The sequence below is a fragment of the Armigeres subalbatus genome, chromosome 2, assembly GCF_024139115.2.
Source record: "Armigeres subalbatus isolate Guangzhou_Male chromosome 2, GZ_Asu_2, whole genome shotgun sequence".
Lineage (NCBI taxonomy): Eukaryota > Metazoa > Arthropoda > Insecta > Diptera > Culicidae > Armigeres > Armigeres subalbatus.
Genome location: NC_085140.1, coordinates 2,155,267 through 2,169,117, shown reverse-complemented (window position 1 = coordinate 2,169,117; position 13,851 = coordinate 2,155,267). Strand labels below are relative to the sequence as shown.

The 13,851-nt window shown below is 37.1% G+C and overlaps 1 protein-coding gene across 3 annotated transcripts in view; it reads right to left on the bottom strand.

The window, feature by feature from the left end:
* Positions 1-13,851, bottom strand: part of LOC134217440 (V-type proton ATPase subunit C) — a 51,574-nt gene that overhangs the window by 14,769 nt on the left and 22,954 nt on the right. The window contains exons 1-3 of one of the 3 annotated variants that reach the window (XM_062696205.1): positions 6,583-6,605; positions 224-411; positions 7-160 (exon numbers count right to left, since the gene is read on the bottom strand). In XM_062696205.1, the coding sequence (XP_062552189.1) occupies positions 7-160; positions 224-355 (286 nt within the window). In that variant the 5' untranslated portion in view covers positions 356-411; positions 6,583-6,605. Of the gene's footprint in view, positions 1-6; positions 161-223; positions 412-6,000; positions 6,226-6,582; positions 6,606-13,851 lie in introns of those variants that run through there. The other 2 variants (XM_062696204.1, XM_062696206.1) reach the window with 2 other exon arrangements.

Sequence of the window (13,851 nt, the reverse complement as noted above, 5' to 3'; positions counted from 1 at the left end):
ACTCACTGTTGTTGGCCTGCAGATTTTCATACAGCTTATCCCGCTGATCCTCGAGAACGTCCCCTAGGTAGGCGGCAATCTTGCGTGTCGACTGCTCCACGTAAGCATCAAGCTTGCCCAAATCATCGGACAAACCGACAAGCTGGTCCAGGGTACCAACCTGAAGAGATAATAAATTATTCAAACACAACTTTCACGATGAAACCTATACAAAAGTCATTGCCTTCAAATCCGGAATGTGGAACTTAAAGTTCTCGCAGAGGTTGTTCTGCTTGCTGGTTAAGTTGTTCATCGTTTCCCAGGTTTGCTGACAGGTCTTGTCACCCGGGGCGGATATTAGCCAGTATTCGGACATTGCTGGTCTGTTGGGTTCTACGGTGGAACTGTGTCAAGGGATCGTGCTACAGTTGCCTAAAAGGAAAGGATAAACTGTTATTAACCAGGGATTGTTAGTATTATTATTATACTTTTTTCTTGTCGCTGATTTATAAAATTCGTTCGATATAAGATACACGTTTGTTACCTTGAGATAGAATTGGTACAGTTCACCAATGTAAGGAAAAATAATTTGGAAGAACATCTACCTCAACTTTACATTGAACGATCAATGGTAAACCGCTTAAGGAAACAATGTAAAGCAGGGATGCCCAACGTACGGCCCGCGGGCCGGATGCGGCCCTTGACTCCATTTTGAGTGGCCCGCGGCGTGTAAGAAAAAATACTTCATATGCGGCCCGACAGCCTTTCTTTCTGACTCGAAAAGCTCCTTCTGTAGGTTATTACTAATTATAAGAATTGAATTTGGGCCAGCATGGAGTCGAATAATGCAGTACGGGCCAGTTTTGCTGTTAATGAGATTTTGACAATACTGATGAGAGCTTTCCAGGACAGAAAATCATCTTTAGCAGTTTCGATCTTAATAAAGGTAACAACTACTTCAGGTATATACCCGAGGAAAGCTGTTAAAACTCGTATGAAGGAGCTTCAACTTTTCTTGTAAAACTTATGCAGACCTAAGCACTTATGCAGCACCGGCGATGACGGGAAAGAACATGGGCGTTGTGACACTTGAAAATTAAAGCAATTGTTAATAAGCAACAAAAGTTAATTTGTGATATTTCTTTGCACATTGAATTTTTTTTTTACCAAAAAAGATCTATGTGCAAAAACTATCAAACTATTCGTGATGCAGCGACGCTCGTTTTTAAAAAAAATCAACTGAACCACCACTAATTCCAAATTATGTTGACGGAAATGGAAGTGATTTGCTGATTTGCTGTGTTATTGCGAAGTTCGCTGGCTAACCCGTGGTACCTCGCTTGAGAGATTTTATTCTCTTCGAAAGGAAATTACACCAGTGGCGTTTCCCTAACCTCAATCTACCTGTGCACTGGACTTAAATTTAAGGAATTTTCGTGCGAAAATGTATAGAATAACTAGATTTTGATTAGTTTAAACCACTCTGATATTTTTTTTCCATTTGGGCTTTAGAAATATCAAAATTTTCATTTTTTGCATCAGCGCACAGGTAAAAAGTGATGTTACGCGACGCCATTAAATTACACCATTTTTACAAGATAAAGCAAATCCAATGTCCAAGCTGCATGATCCTGAATGAATGAGTTACTGGGATTTATAGTAGATGTCACCAATCATCTCAATGACATGAACATAAAGTTGCAAATCAAGGATTTGCGCCGCATCGGACCTTTATTATCCAACATGTAAACTATTGAAATAAAATTGAAACAATTAGGCACAATTGATTGTCCAGAACTGATACATTTATCTAATTCCGGTAGAAAACAGTCGAAGCCTTCGAACAGAAATTTTCAAACCTATTCGCTTATTTTAGAGAACACAGTTCCTCAACAGCGTTCACTGGTTTGAATAACGTACTTAGAATGTTTCAAATGGAGATAATTGACCTCCAATGCAGCAACGTGCTCGAATCTAAATTTCAGAACAACACATCTTTCGTCAGATATTTTCTCTCTCCAGAAGTACATATATGTGTGAACAACTCTTATCAAGAATGAAAGCAGTAAAAAGTAATTGTTGATCTTCATTATCTCGCTTGTGAAATTCGATCACCGATTGTGCAATCAACATGCGTATTGGAAAGTGTTGGAAAGAAGATTGTTGGCTTCCACATAAAAAGAGAAAGAAAATAAGCACAAACAAAAGATTTTTCAAACAAGATTTAATTCATGCTTAGCTTTTCTTTTAAACAATTTTAACCATTCTGTAAAACTAAATGCCATTCGCGAAAAAATGTATTTTATTTGGGTTATTTTGAAAATGTATAAAAAATGTACCAAATATTGTCTGGCCCGCACGCAAGTGACCATTTTGAAAATCAACCCGTGGCTTGAAAAGGTTGGGCAGGCCGGATGTAAAGCTTGTAAATAACGAAGAAGAAGGGGCCATCCTTAGCCATGCGGTAAGACGCGCGGCTACAAAGCAAGACCATGCTGAGGGTGGCTGGGTTCGATTCCCGGTGCCGGTCTAGACAATTTTCGGATTGGAAATTGTCTCGACTTCCCTGGGCATAAAAGTATCATCGTGTTAGCCTCATGATATACGAATGCAAAAATGGTAACCTGGCTTAGAAACCTTGCAGTTAATAACTGTGGAAGTGCTTAATGAACACTAAGCTGCGAGGCGGCTCTGTCCCAGTGTGGGGATGTGTAATGCCAAGAAGAAGAAGAAGAAGAAGAACGAAGAGGAAAACAAGCTTAAAGTTTGCATTAAAAAGTAATCTAATAAGGTTGACCTCAGGAAAAAATAAAAAATTTTAATTGTTATGAAACTCATATGTGAATAAGTACGTTATGTGGAAGATATTGGATTTGGAAAATGTATTGGAGGTAACCACTACTGGTTACTACCACTACTGGTTACCTCCAATACATTTTCCAAATCCAATATCTTCCACATAACGTACATATTCACATATGAGTTTCACAACATTGTAAATTAACGTCCAAGTCGGGTGGTTTAATCCCCGGAAATAGGCAATTAACTTTGATTGAACCGAAATTTTAATTATTTTAATGTTGCTGTTTAGATTTTGATGAAATATTCAAATTTATTTTATTATCACTTTCAATCACGCTACTTTGAATTCAGTTTGATTAATTCTAATCATATTTAATCTTATAAGCCATTGATTGCGGTTACAAACAAGGATTCTGGACGGTTTTACTGTTTCTCAGAACACTCTTCTAATTGATACATAAGTATTAGATTGCTAATGGCGCTTCAAATCTAGTTTTTTTTTCTTTATTAAGGTGTTTTTTTTATCTTTTAATCAAGTTCAACACCATTGTGATCAACGGTAGTTTATGTGTCAGTTATCCATGTTTTCATCACAGTAGCCCATATTTTATATGTACTAGAGAACAAGCAAACCAAAACAATAAATTTCACAGTTAACGTATCGATCAAATTCTTTATGCAAAATTCGGGTTACTATATGGTTTAATCATGTCGATCACAAATGCTGTATAGGATAACAGCACCTTTTGCGTTCTACTACTTTCTACTTTTTATTTTAGGAAAATTATTTGGAGCTTTTTAGTGGAATGTCTTCTTCGTCATAAGACGAGTTTGTACCATCCCATTTACTTCCACCACTTGATTGTACCTTGACAGATGCGTATTTCGACCTCAACAGTAAGGCACTGGCGGAGACAGAGCTGGGGCACCACACGATGCAATCACACCATTGTTTTCAACGGCTATTATTCTTGCACCAAGCGGTGTCCCACCAAATAACAATAGCTGGCTCGGCCAGTGCAGTAAGGTCGTCTACAGTGTCAGCATCTGTATTAAGAGGAGTTTAGTACTATTTCATTTATTTCCACGACGTGGTACTTAACTCGTTCTATGGCAGGTACCTATTTGTTTCATGCTAAGACGAGTCAGCCTCTGACTGAAAGTCCATTCATTTTTTTTTAATCTTTATTAATGTTTTATTGAGGGGGGCTATATTTTTTGTAGTTTTCGTGCACATACATACGAACAGTCAGTCATTTGCTTTCCATGTAACTTTGTAGAGCGAAAAAGACAAAAACTATTCAAATTCCACTAATTTCACTAGACAAAAACTATTCAAATCCCATTTTCTTACTAATGTTGAAATCCTTCCAGTTCTGCGTTTCGTCAAAGATCATCCAGGAATTACAAAGTTTTCCTGGAATGCGTTGGAGCGGAACCTTTAACTTTAAACGAGTGCCTTCAATAGTTTATTTTTAGTTTTCCGCAAAAGCTTAAACCATTAAATTTGATGGATGGAATATAACTAGTTATGAACTGTATTGGTTATCTGACTTACAGTTTTTTTTACGAAATACAAAGAACAAATGCGTAGTTAATAACCAAGCTAATCACACCCTCTGGAAAGTCATAAAAAATCCGAATCGAAAAAATCGAAATCCGAAAAAAAATCGTTTTGATAAGTCGAGGCATGTACGAGACCTTACTTTGAGGTTGAAATACTTATCTGTGAAGTTAGCGGTGGAATTAAATGTGATAGTACAAACTAGTCTAATGACAAGTGGTAAATCCGTAACGCTTTGCGCTTAACGGAATCCACAAAATAGTCAGCTTAGCATTCACTGGATTTTTTTTATCGGCAACCATTCCAATATGCTGCATAGTTTTCAACGGTACATTTTTTTTACTTGCCGCAAAACAGCAAAGATGATTCAGTAGAATCTACTTTTGTCTTCTTATTTTTTGATGAGATTCGCACTTTTGATTTAAAGAATTGCTCACTGTGGTTTTAAAATTCGTTTTTAGTGTGAGTCAGTTTAGGGAAAATTTAATTACACTTTACATTTTAACAATTTATATTTTCAGTTATACAAAAAATATAGTGAATGAATGCTACTGCGATTAACTCTGGGGCTTTCAGAGGAGATATATTCTTTACTTGAACATATTCTCTCATATGATCGACGATAGCTAATTATTGCCTTTTTTCCTCTGGGATATCGCGTGACTGCTATGCAAACATGGTTAGGCAACAAAACAGCCAAATGCGTTCTGAATGGGATGGAATTCTCTTTACAGCCATACATTCGCTATTTTATGTTGTTGTATGCTCACTCTCTTCCATGTCGCTATGTGCTATGCAAATTACTTTCTTGTAGCAAAACCTAATTCTTATAAGAAATGCTTGTATATGGCTCTGCATCCACGTTATTCCTCCGCGGACAACCGGTGTCAGTCGAATTAATATTTCAAATTGTTAGTTGACTATCCCAAACGACTATAAATTCCAATGGGACTAATAAGCTATAGTACAAACCAGAATAGTATAATTACACACATACAGGTGGTGACATTTATTGGTCGAGCCATTAGTATGATTGTTTTTTCATCGGAAATCAATAAAGGATAATAACAATCATTACACTTGATCCTGTGCAATGTTTTGATTCACATCGTCTACCCTAACTTATGCAACCAGAATAATTGGTGCTGTCTTGCCGTATGATTACATTGGAATGAAGGAGACAGCCGATCCGCGAGTGAGTGAAAAATGGTCAGCTGTTTTGACTGATAAGTCACATGACATATTTTTCCTGCCTAAAATACAATAAATTCCAGAGATTTTTTGCCAACCATAACTGCTATCTATGATTATGAATTATCGCCAAAGATCGCTAGTGATAGAAACATTTGAAACAGTTAACTGAAAGTTGACCCCGTGATTATTGATTTTTCATCTGACACTACTTTTTGTTATCTCAAGCTTCGTGCTTTGCGAAGCGGAAAAATGGCACAACCGATAGTTTTCCGGAACTATACTACACTCAAAATCGATCACATGAGCACGTCGTTTCGATTGGGACACTAGAGTTCGGAATGTTAAGCCCTTTAATGCTCCGGGGGAGTATCAATCTACATCCCTTGATTCCACCGCAACCCCGATGGGTAGTGTTCAACCAATTATAACAACCACCCGACTCGCGATGGATCCAAACGCACCTTGTTCTCGATTCCAGCGGGATTATCTTCCTAGCGCACTCACACCGGTCTTCCAGACACGGATTCCCGATATATCCAAAGGAACTTGTGACGACGCACTCGCGGAGTTCTCTTCGGAGTTCAGCGACAGGCGACCACGGGCAGGCGAGAAAAACCTTCAACTAGCCTCTACTAGATCTTCTCCACCATTGCAATTCACGTGACAGTCTGTGCGTCAGTGTATGCATGCCTGCCATTTGATATGTCGTTTGGCAGATTGACTTCACTGGTATTTAGCACAAAATTAATTTTTATTCGGTAGCTGGATATTTGAAATAAGCAGCCAATTATTGGTTTTCATGAATAATATTTAGAAAATATACCAAATGTTTTAAGGAACGATTTTGAAGAAAGTTCGGAAAATATATCACCAAATCAAACCAGATTCCATCATACAGGATTTTACTTTTAATGATGCTCAAAACTGCACAATGAATGAATTTAAAAAATACAGTTCATGGTACTTTAAAATAATATAAAACATTTAACTAAAAATCTTGAAATGCGATTAAATCTCAAATATTAAAAAACGAGCTCACTTACGTTAACTATCGAATCATTAAGGTAAAGATGTATTCGTGCTCTGACAGCTAGTATTTGACAGAATAACAAAACGTCATGCCAAAGCAAGTTGTTGCTGCCTTTTTTGCTTTTGCATTCGTCTTCCTTGCGATGAATTTCGATGTGTTGCTTGAAAAAGTCCTATAGGAATAAATTTAACGTTTACTAGACGTATGAATTGAATAGATCGTTACTTGTAGGTCGAAAAAACTTAAAAATGTATAGCCTGTCTAGAGAACTTTATGATCACTTGATGATATGATAAATGATAAATGAACTTAACAATAAATACAAACAGCTGATGCAAAAATACAATTCATAAGAATTTCTTAAATTCATATCTTGGACTTTTGCTGGACCGTACGTAACGGTGTGCAATTAAGCTTGCAATTTGCATATATGCTTAAACTTGTCGATGCTAAAATCAATGGAACCAATCCATTTTTCTTATAATATTATAATTGTGAGGAATTTTCCCTAAGACGAGCAAAAATAATTTAATCATAATTCTTTTTTGTTGTAGTTGTAGTCTTAATAGATTGTTATCAAGACTGGGCTCTCCATGTGATACACAATACTAGCACACGACTCCAAGCTATGTTACTCACTTGGTCACTGCTGGCCAGGGCTCATATTGTGATCATTCTGATACATTTTCCTTCCCATAGTCTGTTGGTTATAAATCGACCCAATAATTAAAGCGCAGTATGTACGTATATAGATGTTTTACAAATAGGGAAAATGACGGCTTTGGCAGGTTTTGTTCTATTATAATCAGGGGGGTTTTGTATAACAAATTATACTCAAATTTGGCTTAAACATTCTTTGCATATCAAAGAATATTGTGGCAAAATTTCATAAGATTTGGTCAACAAAAGAACAAAACCTGCCAAAGCCGTCATTTACCCTAGTTAATAGTTAGTTAATAATTGTTTCCCCTGTTGGTACAGCTTTTTCTACCCATCAAAAGACGAGTAAATACCTTCTTTTACTATTTCATTTTATTCTATTACTTAATTCAGCGACGTCGCGTGATCAATTCTTCAATCTTTGCACTGTTTATTCGAATTTAAATATTTCGAGAAAAACACTTATAAAAGCAGGTCCCTTTGACATATAAAATATAAATGATCCATCTTCCAGCGCGTCTCTCAAATGTTTGCCTTTTACTAATTTTGATAATTGGTATACTATCAAAAGAAAAGTTTTGCTTTCCAATAAGACAAATAAGAAACGTATCTATCCAGAAACCTATAATTAACATGTCATATAGTTCATAGCTTGAATTTTGTTCAATTAATAATTATTCCATCAGCGTAGGCATTAGCTCATATAATTTTTCATACATTGGGGTAAACTGTGTACATTTTTCATACTCCATCCACCCCGTTAGTTGTCCATAAAATATACGAAGAGCTCCATAACAAAGAAAATCTTTATACATTTTCATTCAAAATGTTGACCCGTTCCAAATTCGCTAACTTTGCGCTGGTATACACGTTCATCAAAAGATGAAAAATTTCTGTTTACATTATGCTAATATTGTCAGAAACTTCATTGTCTAATATAATAAGCGCCATAATCTGATTCAATATCAAATATCAAAAGCGCTTTTGCACCGGAGTGTTTATTCAAGTAGGAACTTTCATCATGGAAGGCTTTGAGAGCGCAGAAATGCTTTACCAACGTCTCTCTTCTCTTCGATTTTGTTCTGATCACGGCGAGCTTCATCGAATTGCGCATGCGAGGTTTGGAGCGTTACTCGGTAGGCTCCTAAGTCCTAACCGTGCACTTCCAAGGAAGAACGCTTTGACTACCTATACATCACCCATTGCGGTTAGAGCGGATGGCCTACACTGCCTATGATCGCATATCAGTCCCATATGGAAAAAACCTAAGCGATGGCGAAAACTAGTCTCCGCAATTTTATCGTTGAGTCGCTGCAGGCAATGTTCCATTTACGCTTCCATACCAACGGCGACAAAATCGCGTCGCGTATGTTTGGAGGTACCTTTATGCGTGTATGAGAGTTTTCGGTTGAAATGTCCGTGTTGAATCAACATGTGGTGTCGGTGGGTCGGTTCGGTATCATAGAGTAAAATATAACGCGCCCCCATCGCAGCATTTTGGCTGCCTCACCTCACAACACACACCGCCTATTAAAAAATCCGTGCATTTTTTTTTCGTTTGTCGTCAAATTTGTGAAAAAAAAACCGTGCAGTGAGCACGCAATTTAGCAAAAAGAAGCGACGAGATTGGTACTGTATTTCTTTGTTTTGCGATGAGATGAACATATGTCCAGTGAGATGGATAGTGGAACAGCTCCCCTTTATGTTTGGATTAGAAAGACAAGAAATATATCTAGAATTTAAATGTTAGGTTAAAAATTATCACCTGTGCAGTGCATAGGTTGCACATTGATTATAACTTTGCAGATACGTATTTCGTCCTCAACAGGTCGCCTCAAATAAATCGTAGTTGACTCGATTTTGCAACACGTATGTAAATACATCGACGGTTTCGGGTAATATTGGAACAACTCAAAATATTCCGTTTTTTACATTTTTAAGACAAAGCGCGGAAAATGGTATGAAGATTCACCTGACAAAGACCCAGGTCGAAATTCACAATATATCAAAAGTTATGCGTATTTTATAATTTGACAATTTTTCGATAAGTTTATATAAATCTATGAGTATGTCAATATTTTAAAGTTTTCTTGCTGAAACACACGGAAACTAATTCGTTTGTTTCAATACATGCAGAAAGACCAGTGAAATTAGAAATAATCACAAAATATAGAAGTTTTTTTTGAGTCAAAAATTTGTGCATTTTGAGTGGTGCCTGTATTGCACGAAACCATCCACATGTAAGCTGCGATTAAGTAAGGGAAAAGGAGTCATACAACTCGAGCAATCGTTGGGATTGGAATGTTTGATGATCAATGTGATGATGATATTAGATTTAAGATGGACGTAAGGTATTTTGTCCATTATCCGCAGCTTTTTCTGTCGAGTTCGGCTATTTAGAGGTTTCATGATACGGTGTGCTGTATTAGGGTGTCCCAAAAATCACAATATTCTAAAAGTCATGGTGCTCAAGCCATTAATGAAAGATAATCGCATCTGGAGCATTGAGAACAACCCACAATTCTAAAAAATAGTACAGACAAGAACACCATTTTCGTCCAGAGGTCGTACAGACTGAACACTCAACACCTAGCATGAGACAATGGACAGGACACAACACCCAGTGGACCAGTGAAGATTTTTTCGATCACGAAAAGTTTCCTTCTTGTCGGGACGGCAATCGAACCCACACTCCCTAGCACATCCGTAAAAATAGATCGAAAAAATATTATAATTATGCTGAAATATTGAAGTTTTAGTAATACTTAAAAACCATGAATATTTGCTAATCTATCTAAAATCAACAATATTTAAATGTCCATTTCAGCTATTTTGACGTTTTTGGCCTCAAATAAAAGGATATAAGTCCAGACTGAAGTATTATGTAACATGCATACGTTGACTTCAATTTTAATGATTTCTTGAGTATGTTTGGCTCAACTAGTTATATTCAACTAGTCAAAACCGATTATGGCAGTCTAACAAGCAAGTTAAGCAAGTTTGCCATATTGCGAACTTCTCATGTAGTTGGGATATCGTGAAAGGTGAAGTGAATCCAATTTTCGCTAGTTAGAATTACAGTTTCCAATTTTGTTCAAAACAATAGTAGGGGAACTGTTCCGTTTTCCATCTCACTGAACATATATTCATCTCATCGCAAAACAAAGAAATACAGTACCAATCTCGTCGCTTCTTTTTGCTAATACGCGTGCTCACTGGTGAAAAAAATCACAAAAAAATAAGAAACAAACCTAATTATTTTTCATTGCTTTGTTTTTGATGGGATGGAAATAGGAGCTATAAGATGAAGTGCTGAACCGTTCCCCTATATGTATTAGAGTGGGACGTCGTGGTATTTTTTTCAAATTAGTGTACTGGTTTTTCGAAGCCATTATGGGTCCTAAACTGCCGTTATACGCATGACTGTCCCATGTATATAGGGAATCCCATCAAACATGGGACAAGTATGCGTATAACGGCAGTAAATAACTGTGCAAATTTTGGGCCCGATTGGTTGCTTCCTCGCTTTCCGCATCGCGTTTAAAGTTTGTATTGAAATTGGTATGGGAGAACGTTTATTTTTGCATTTTTACTTCTAGAGGTTTCAGTTAATCTTAAATCAAGTGGCTCATTACTTTAAAGTATAACCTCAAGAATGCCGAAAAACTTAGCCGAAAAAGGTACATTGCTGGAACACCCACGAAAAAAATATATAGCGATTCGAAGGTTGAGTTTTCAAACCATATGCAAAAATCGTTCATTCTGCCAGCACTGCCGAGCTACGTGGACCAATAATTTAACTGAGTTTAATTTCAAAATTATTGATCTTATAGGGATTTGGAGCTAATGGCAGTTATTCGGAATGTCTTCACCAAGTAAAAATTTCGACAAGAATGAAAGTGGGTTTGCCCTTCTGACAACCATAGGTTGGCCGGTAATGCTAGCAGAAACATACACACATAGTTCAGCTCGGCATTTTTATTCCTTTGCCGAGATCCGCACAGCCGAGCGCTCGGTTCGTGACTTTTTGCTGATATCTCAGCTGAAAAAGCAATTTGTTTACTGCGGCACTCAAAGGAGCCGCCGTAATCATACGTCCATTCAGCCGATATTTCAGTTAACGAACTTTAACCGAGATTTGCACAGCCGAGATCGGTGGAAATTTTTAAGTGTGCACATTTCTTGCATATTGTTTGAACAATCAATTTTTGAAACGTAATAATATTTTTGTAGACCTTCCAGCTACGTTTCTTCTTCGGCAAAGTTCAGCATTGTTCAGACTTTATTTGGTACTATACTTTCAGACCAACGTATCGAGTCATGTGATTGACGATAAATTGAAGCCGCTGATAGCAAAAATGTAAAAACGTACGTTTTCCCATAGAGTAGAGTGGGGCAAGAGTGCGCGTGGGGTAAGAGTACGTTTTCGATTTTTTGAAGTAATAAAAAAAGATAAACTAGCAGCACTGAATCAGTTTGACAGGTATCCTGGCCAACTATTATCATGTGTAATTGTAAACGATTTGAATAAACAACAAGGGAGGTATGGAGTTAGATAACTTTTTGGTCATTTTTCTAAAAATAATTGGATTTCCGCAACTAGTATTTCATTACCATATATACGTTCAATCAGGTGAACATTATACCATTTCGATAACCTATTGTATAGAGTACTTTATGGTACAGAACACCAATCCGGTTGGTTTTCCAAGAAGTCAAAACCATTACTTGAATAAATTTTGGGACTGTGGGGTAAAAGTGTGCAGGAACCGGTGGGGCAAGAGTACGCATATGAATCTTCAAGTTATGATGTCAAATCCGTATCTCCGGCCGAAATAAAACTTCTTCCAGAGCGTTGAGATCCACAACTAAGAAAAAAGGGACAGAATTCGAAATTATCACAAGTTTTTAGGATAAGTTGAAGTAATTCGGTGTTAGAAAGGACTTAGCGAACAAAGCACTGAAGCGAAATAATGAAATTGTATTAGGACTTGTTGTACACCTAAACATAGTACGAAAACACAATTTCATCTAAATGATAATTTCATTTAATCAAAAGAAACATTCATAAATTACGCAACGTTTAGCTGGGAGGGGTTGCGAGATGTGTGACGATCCATATAATTTTTAGAGGATTCATACAAATAGTGTAAGATAGGGGGGAGGGGTGATGAAATAGCCAAATTTTACGTTACGTGATAGGTGGGCTTTCTTTAAGGAAAATGCCTTTGTAAACGCCACGCGTAACCTGATATATATATTTTTACCTCTGTAGTTTTTTGTATATATAAAAAGCAATGGTTTTTCATATGAAAGTGCACATTTTTAGAACCCCCTCCCCCTTTGAGAGTTTGAGAGTCTTATCTGTGTTAATATATACTTAAAGCACATGATTGGATAAATGCGTACTCTTACCCCACCCGATGCGCACTCTTACCGCACCGGTGGGGTAAGAGTGCGTTTTTCACTTGTCTTGCAATAAGAGTTCTACTAAAACGAATCTAAATAATTTCAATATTTTTCTACTGGGTAACATAAAGGAAGAGTATATGAATCGTCGACACAGATTTGATATGCAGAAGCTTGCTTCATAAGGGCCACATGGTCGATTGAAAACTAAGTGCGTACTCTTGCCCCACTCTACTCTACTAATCTCCACATAAATTTTAAACGCCATGCGGAAAGCGAGGACGCAACCAATCGAGCCCATATTTTGCACAATTGACCAAAACAATTCAGACAAAAAAAACCTTGATCGCACTTGACGGGATGAAATTTGCGTTTTTCCATACCATTCATTCACCCCTTCATTGTCTTTCTCATAATTTACCAGACGGAAAGGAAAAAAAATCTTTATTACCGTGATTTTTTTCTGTACAAGAAGTTCATTACTTAGGAAAGGAAAGAAGGAAAGAATGGGGTAGGACATGGAAATAGGAAAGGGATGAATAAAAAGGATGAAAAAGGGACCCTTCCCTTTTAGAAGGCAACATCAAGCTGCTTATAAGTCAGGATTGATGTGATTATGGTGGATCATTTGGTTACTTCTGCTGAACAATCGACATTAATTCAGCACTGTACAAACATTATTACGAGAGATTTGAAGTCAGACCGCATCGTGCTTTCGTGATGTGCGGTTCTATTCTCTCTTTGCGGAAGGAAGTTTTTAATAATACCCGAAGCTATTTTAATTTCAACAGTGCTTCTCAGCGCTGTTTGTACCCACTGATATATATTTGTACCCTCTTAGAAGGTCACGTCTCCAAACTCAGCAATGAGCATTAATAAAAACAAGAGGAAGGGAGTCTCTGAATTCTTTACTTTCAGGAACAGAACATTACACATATCAATATCAACTGAATCATTGACTGGGATTGTTCAAGCATTATCAGTGTGCAATTTTCAGTGACTCATTTGTTCAAATGATCAATAACGGCGTCGGCCACGTCCTTGTAGTCAGTCAAGGAAGTCAGGAAGAGAAGGAATATTAGTAGTTGTTTTTTGCTTGTTGAAGGCCGTATTAATCTCTGCGTCACTACAAAAAAACACAGGAAAGGCTATCAGGACTATTTTAGTAGGCAGGCATCGTTGGATCTGGATTCACAGATTGTATGGAATTTAG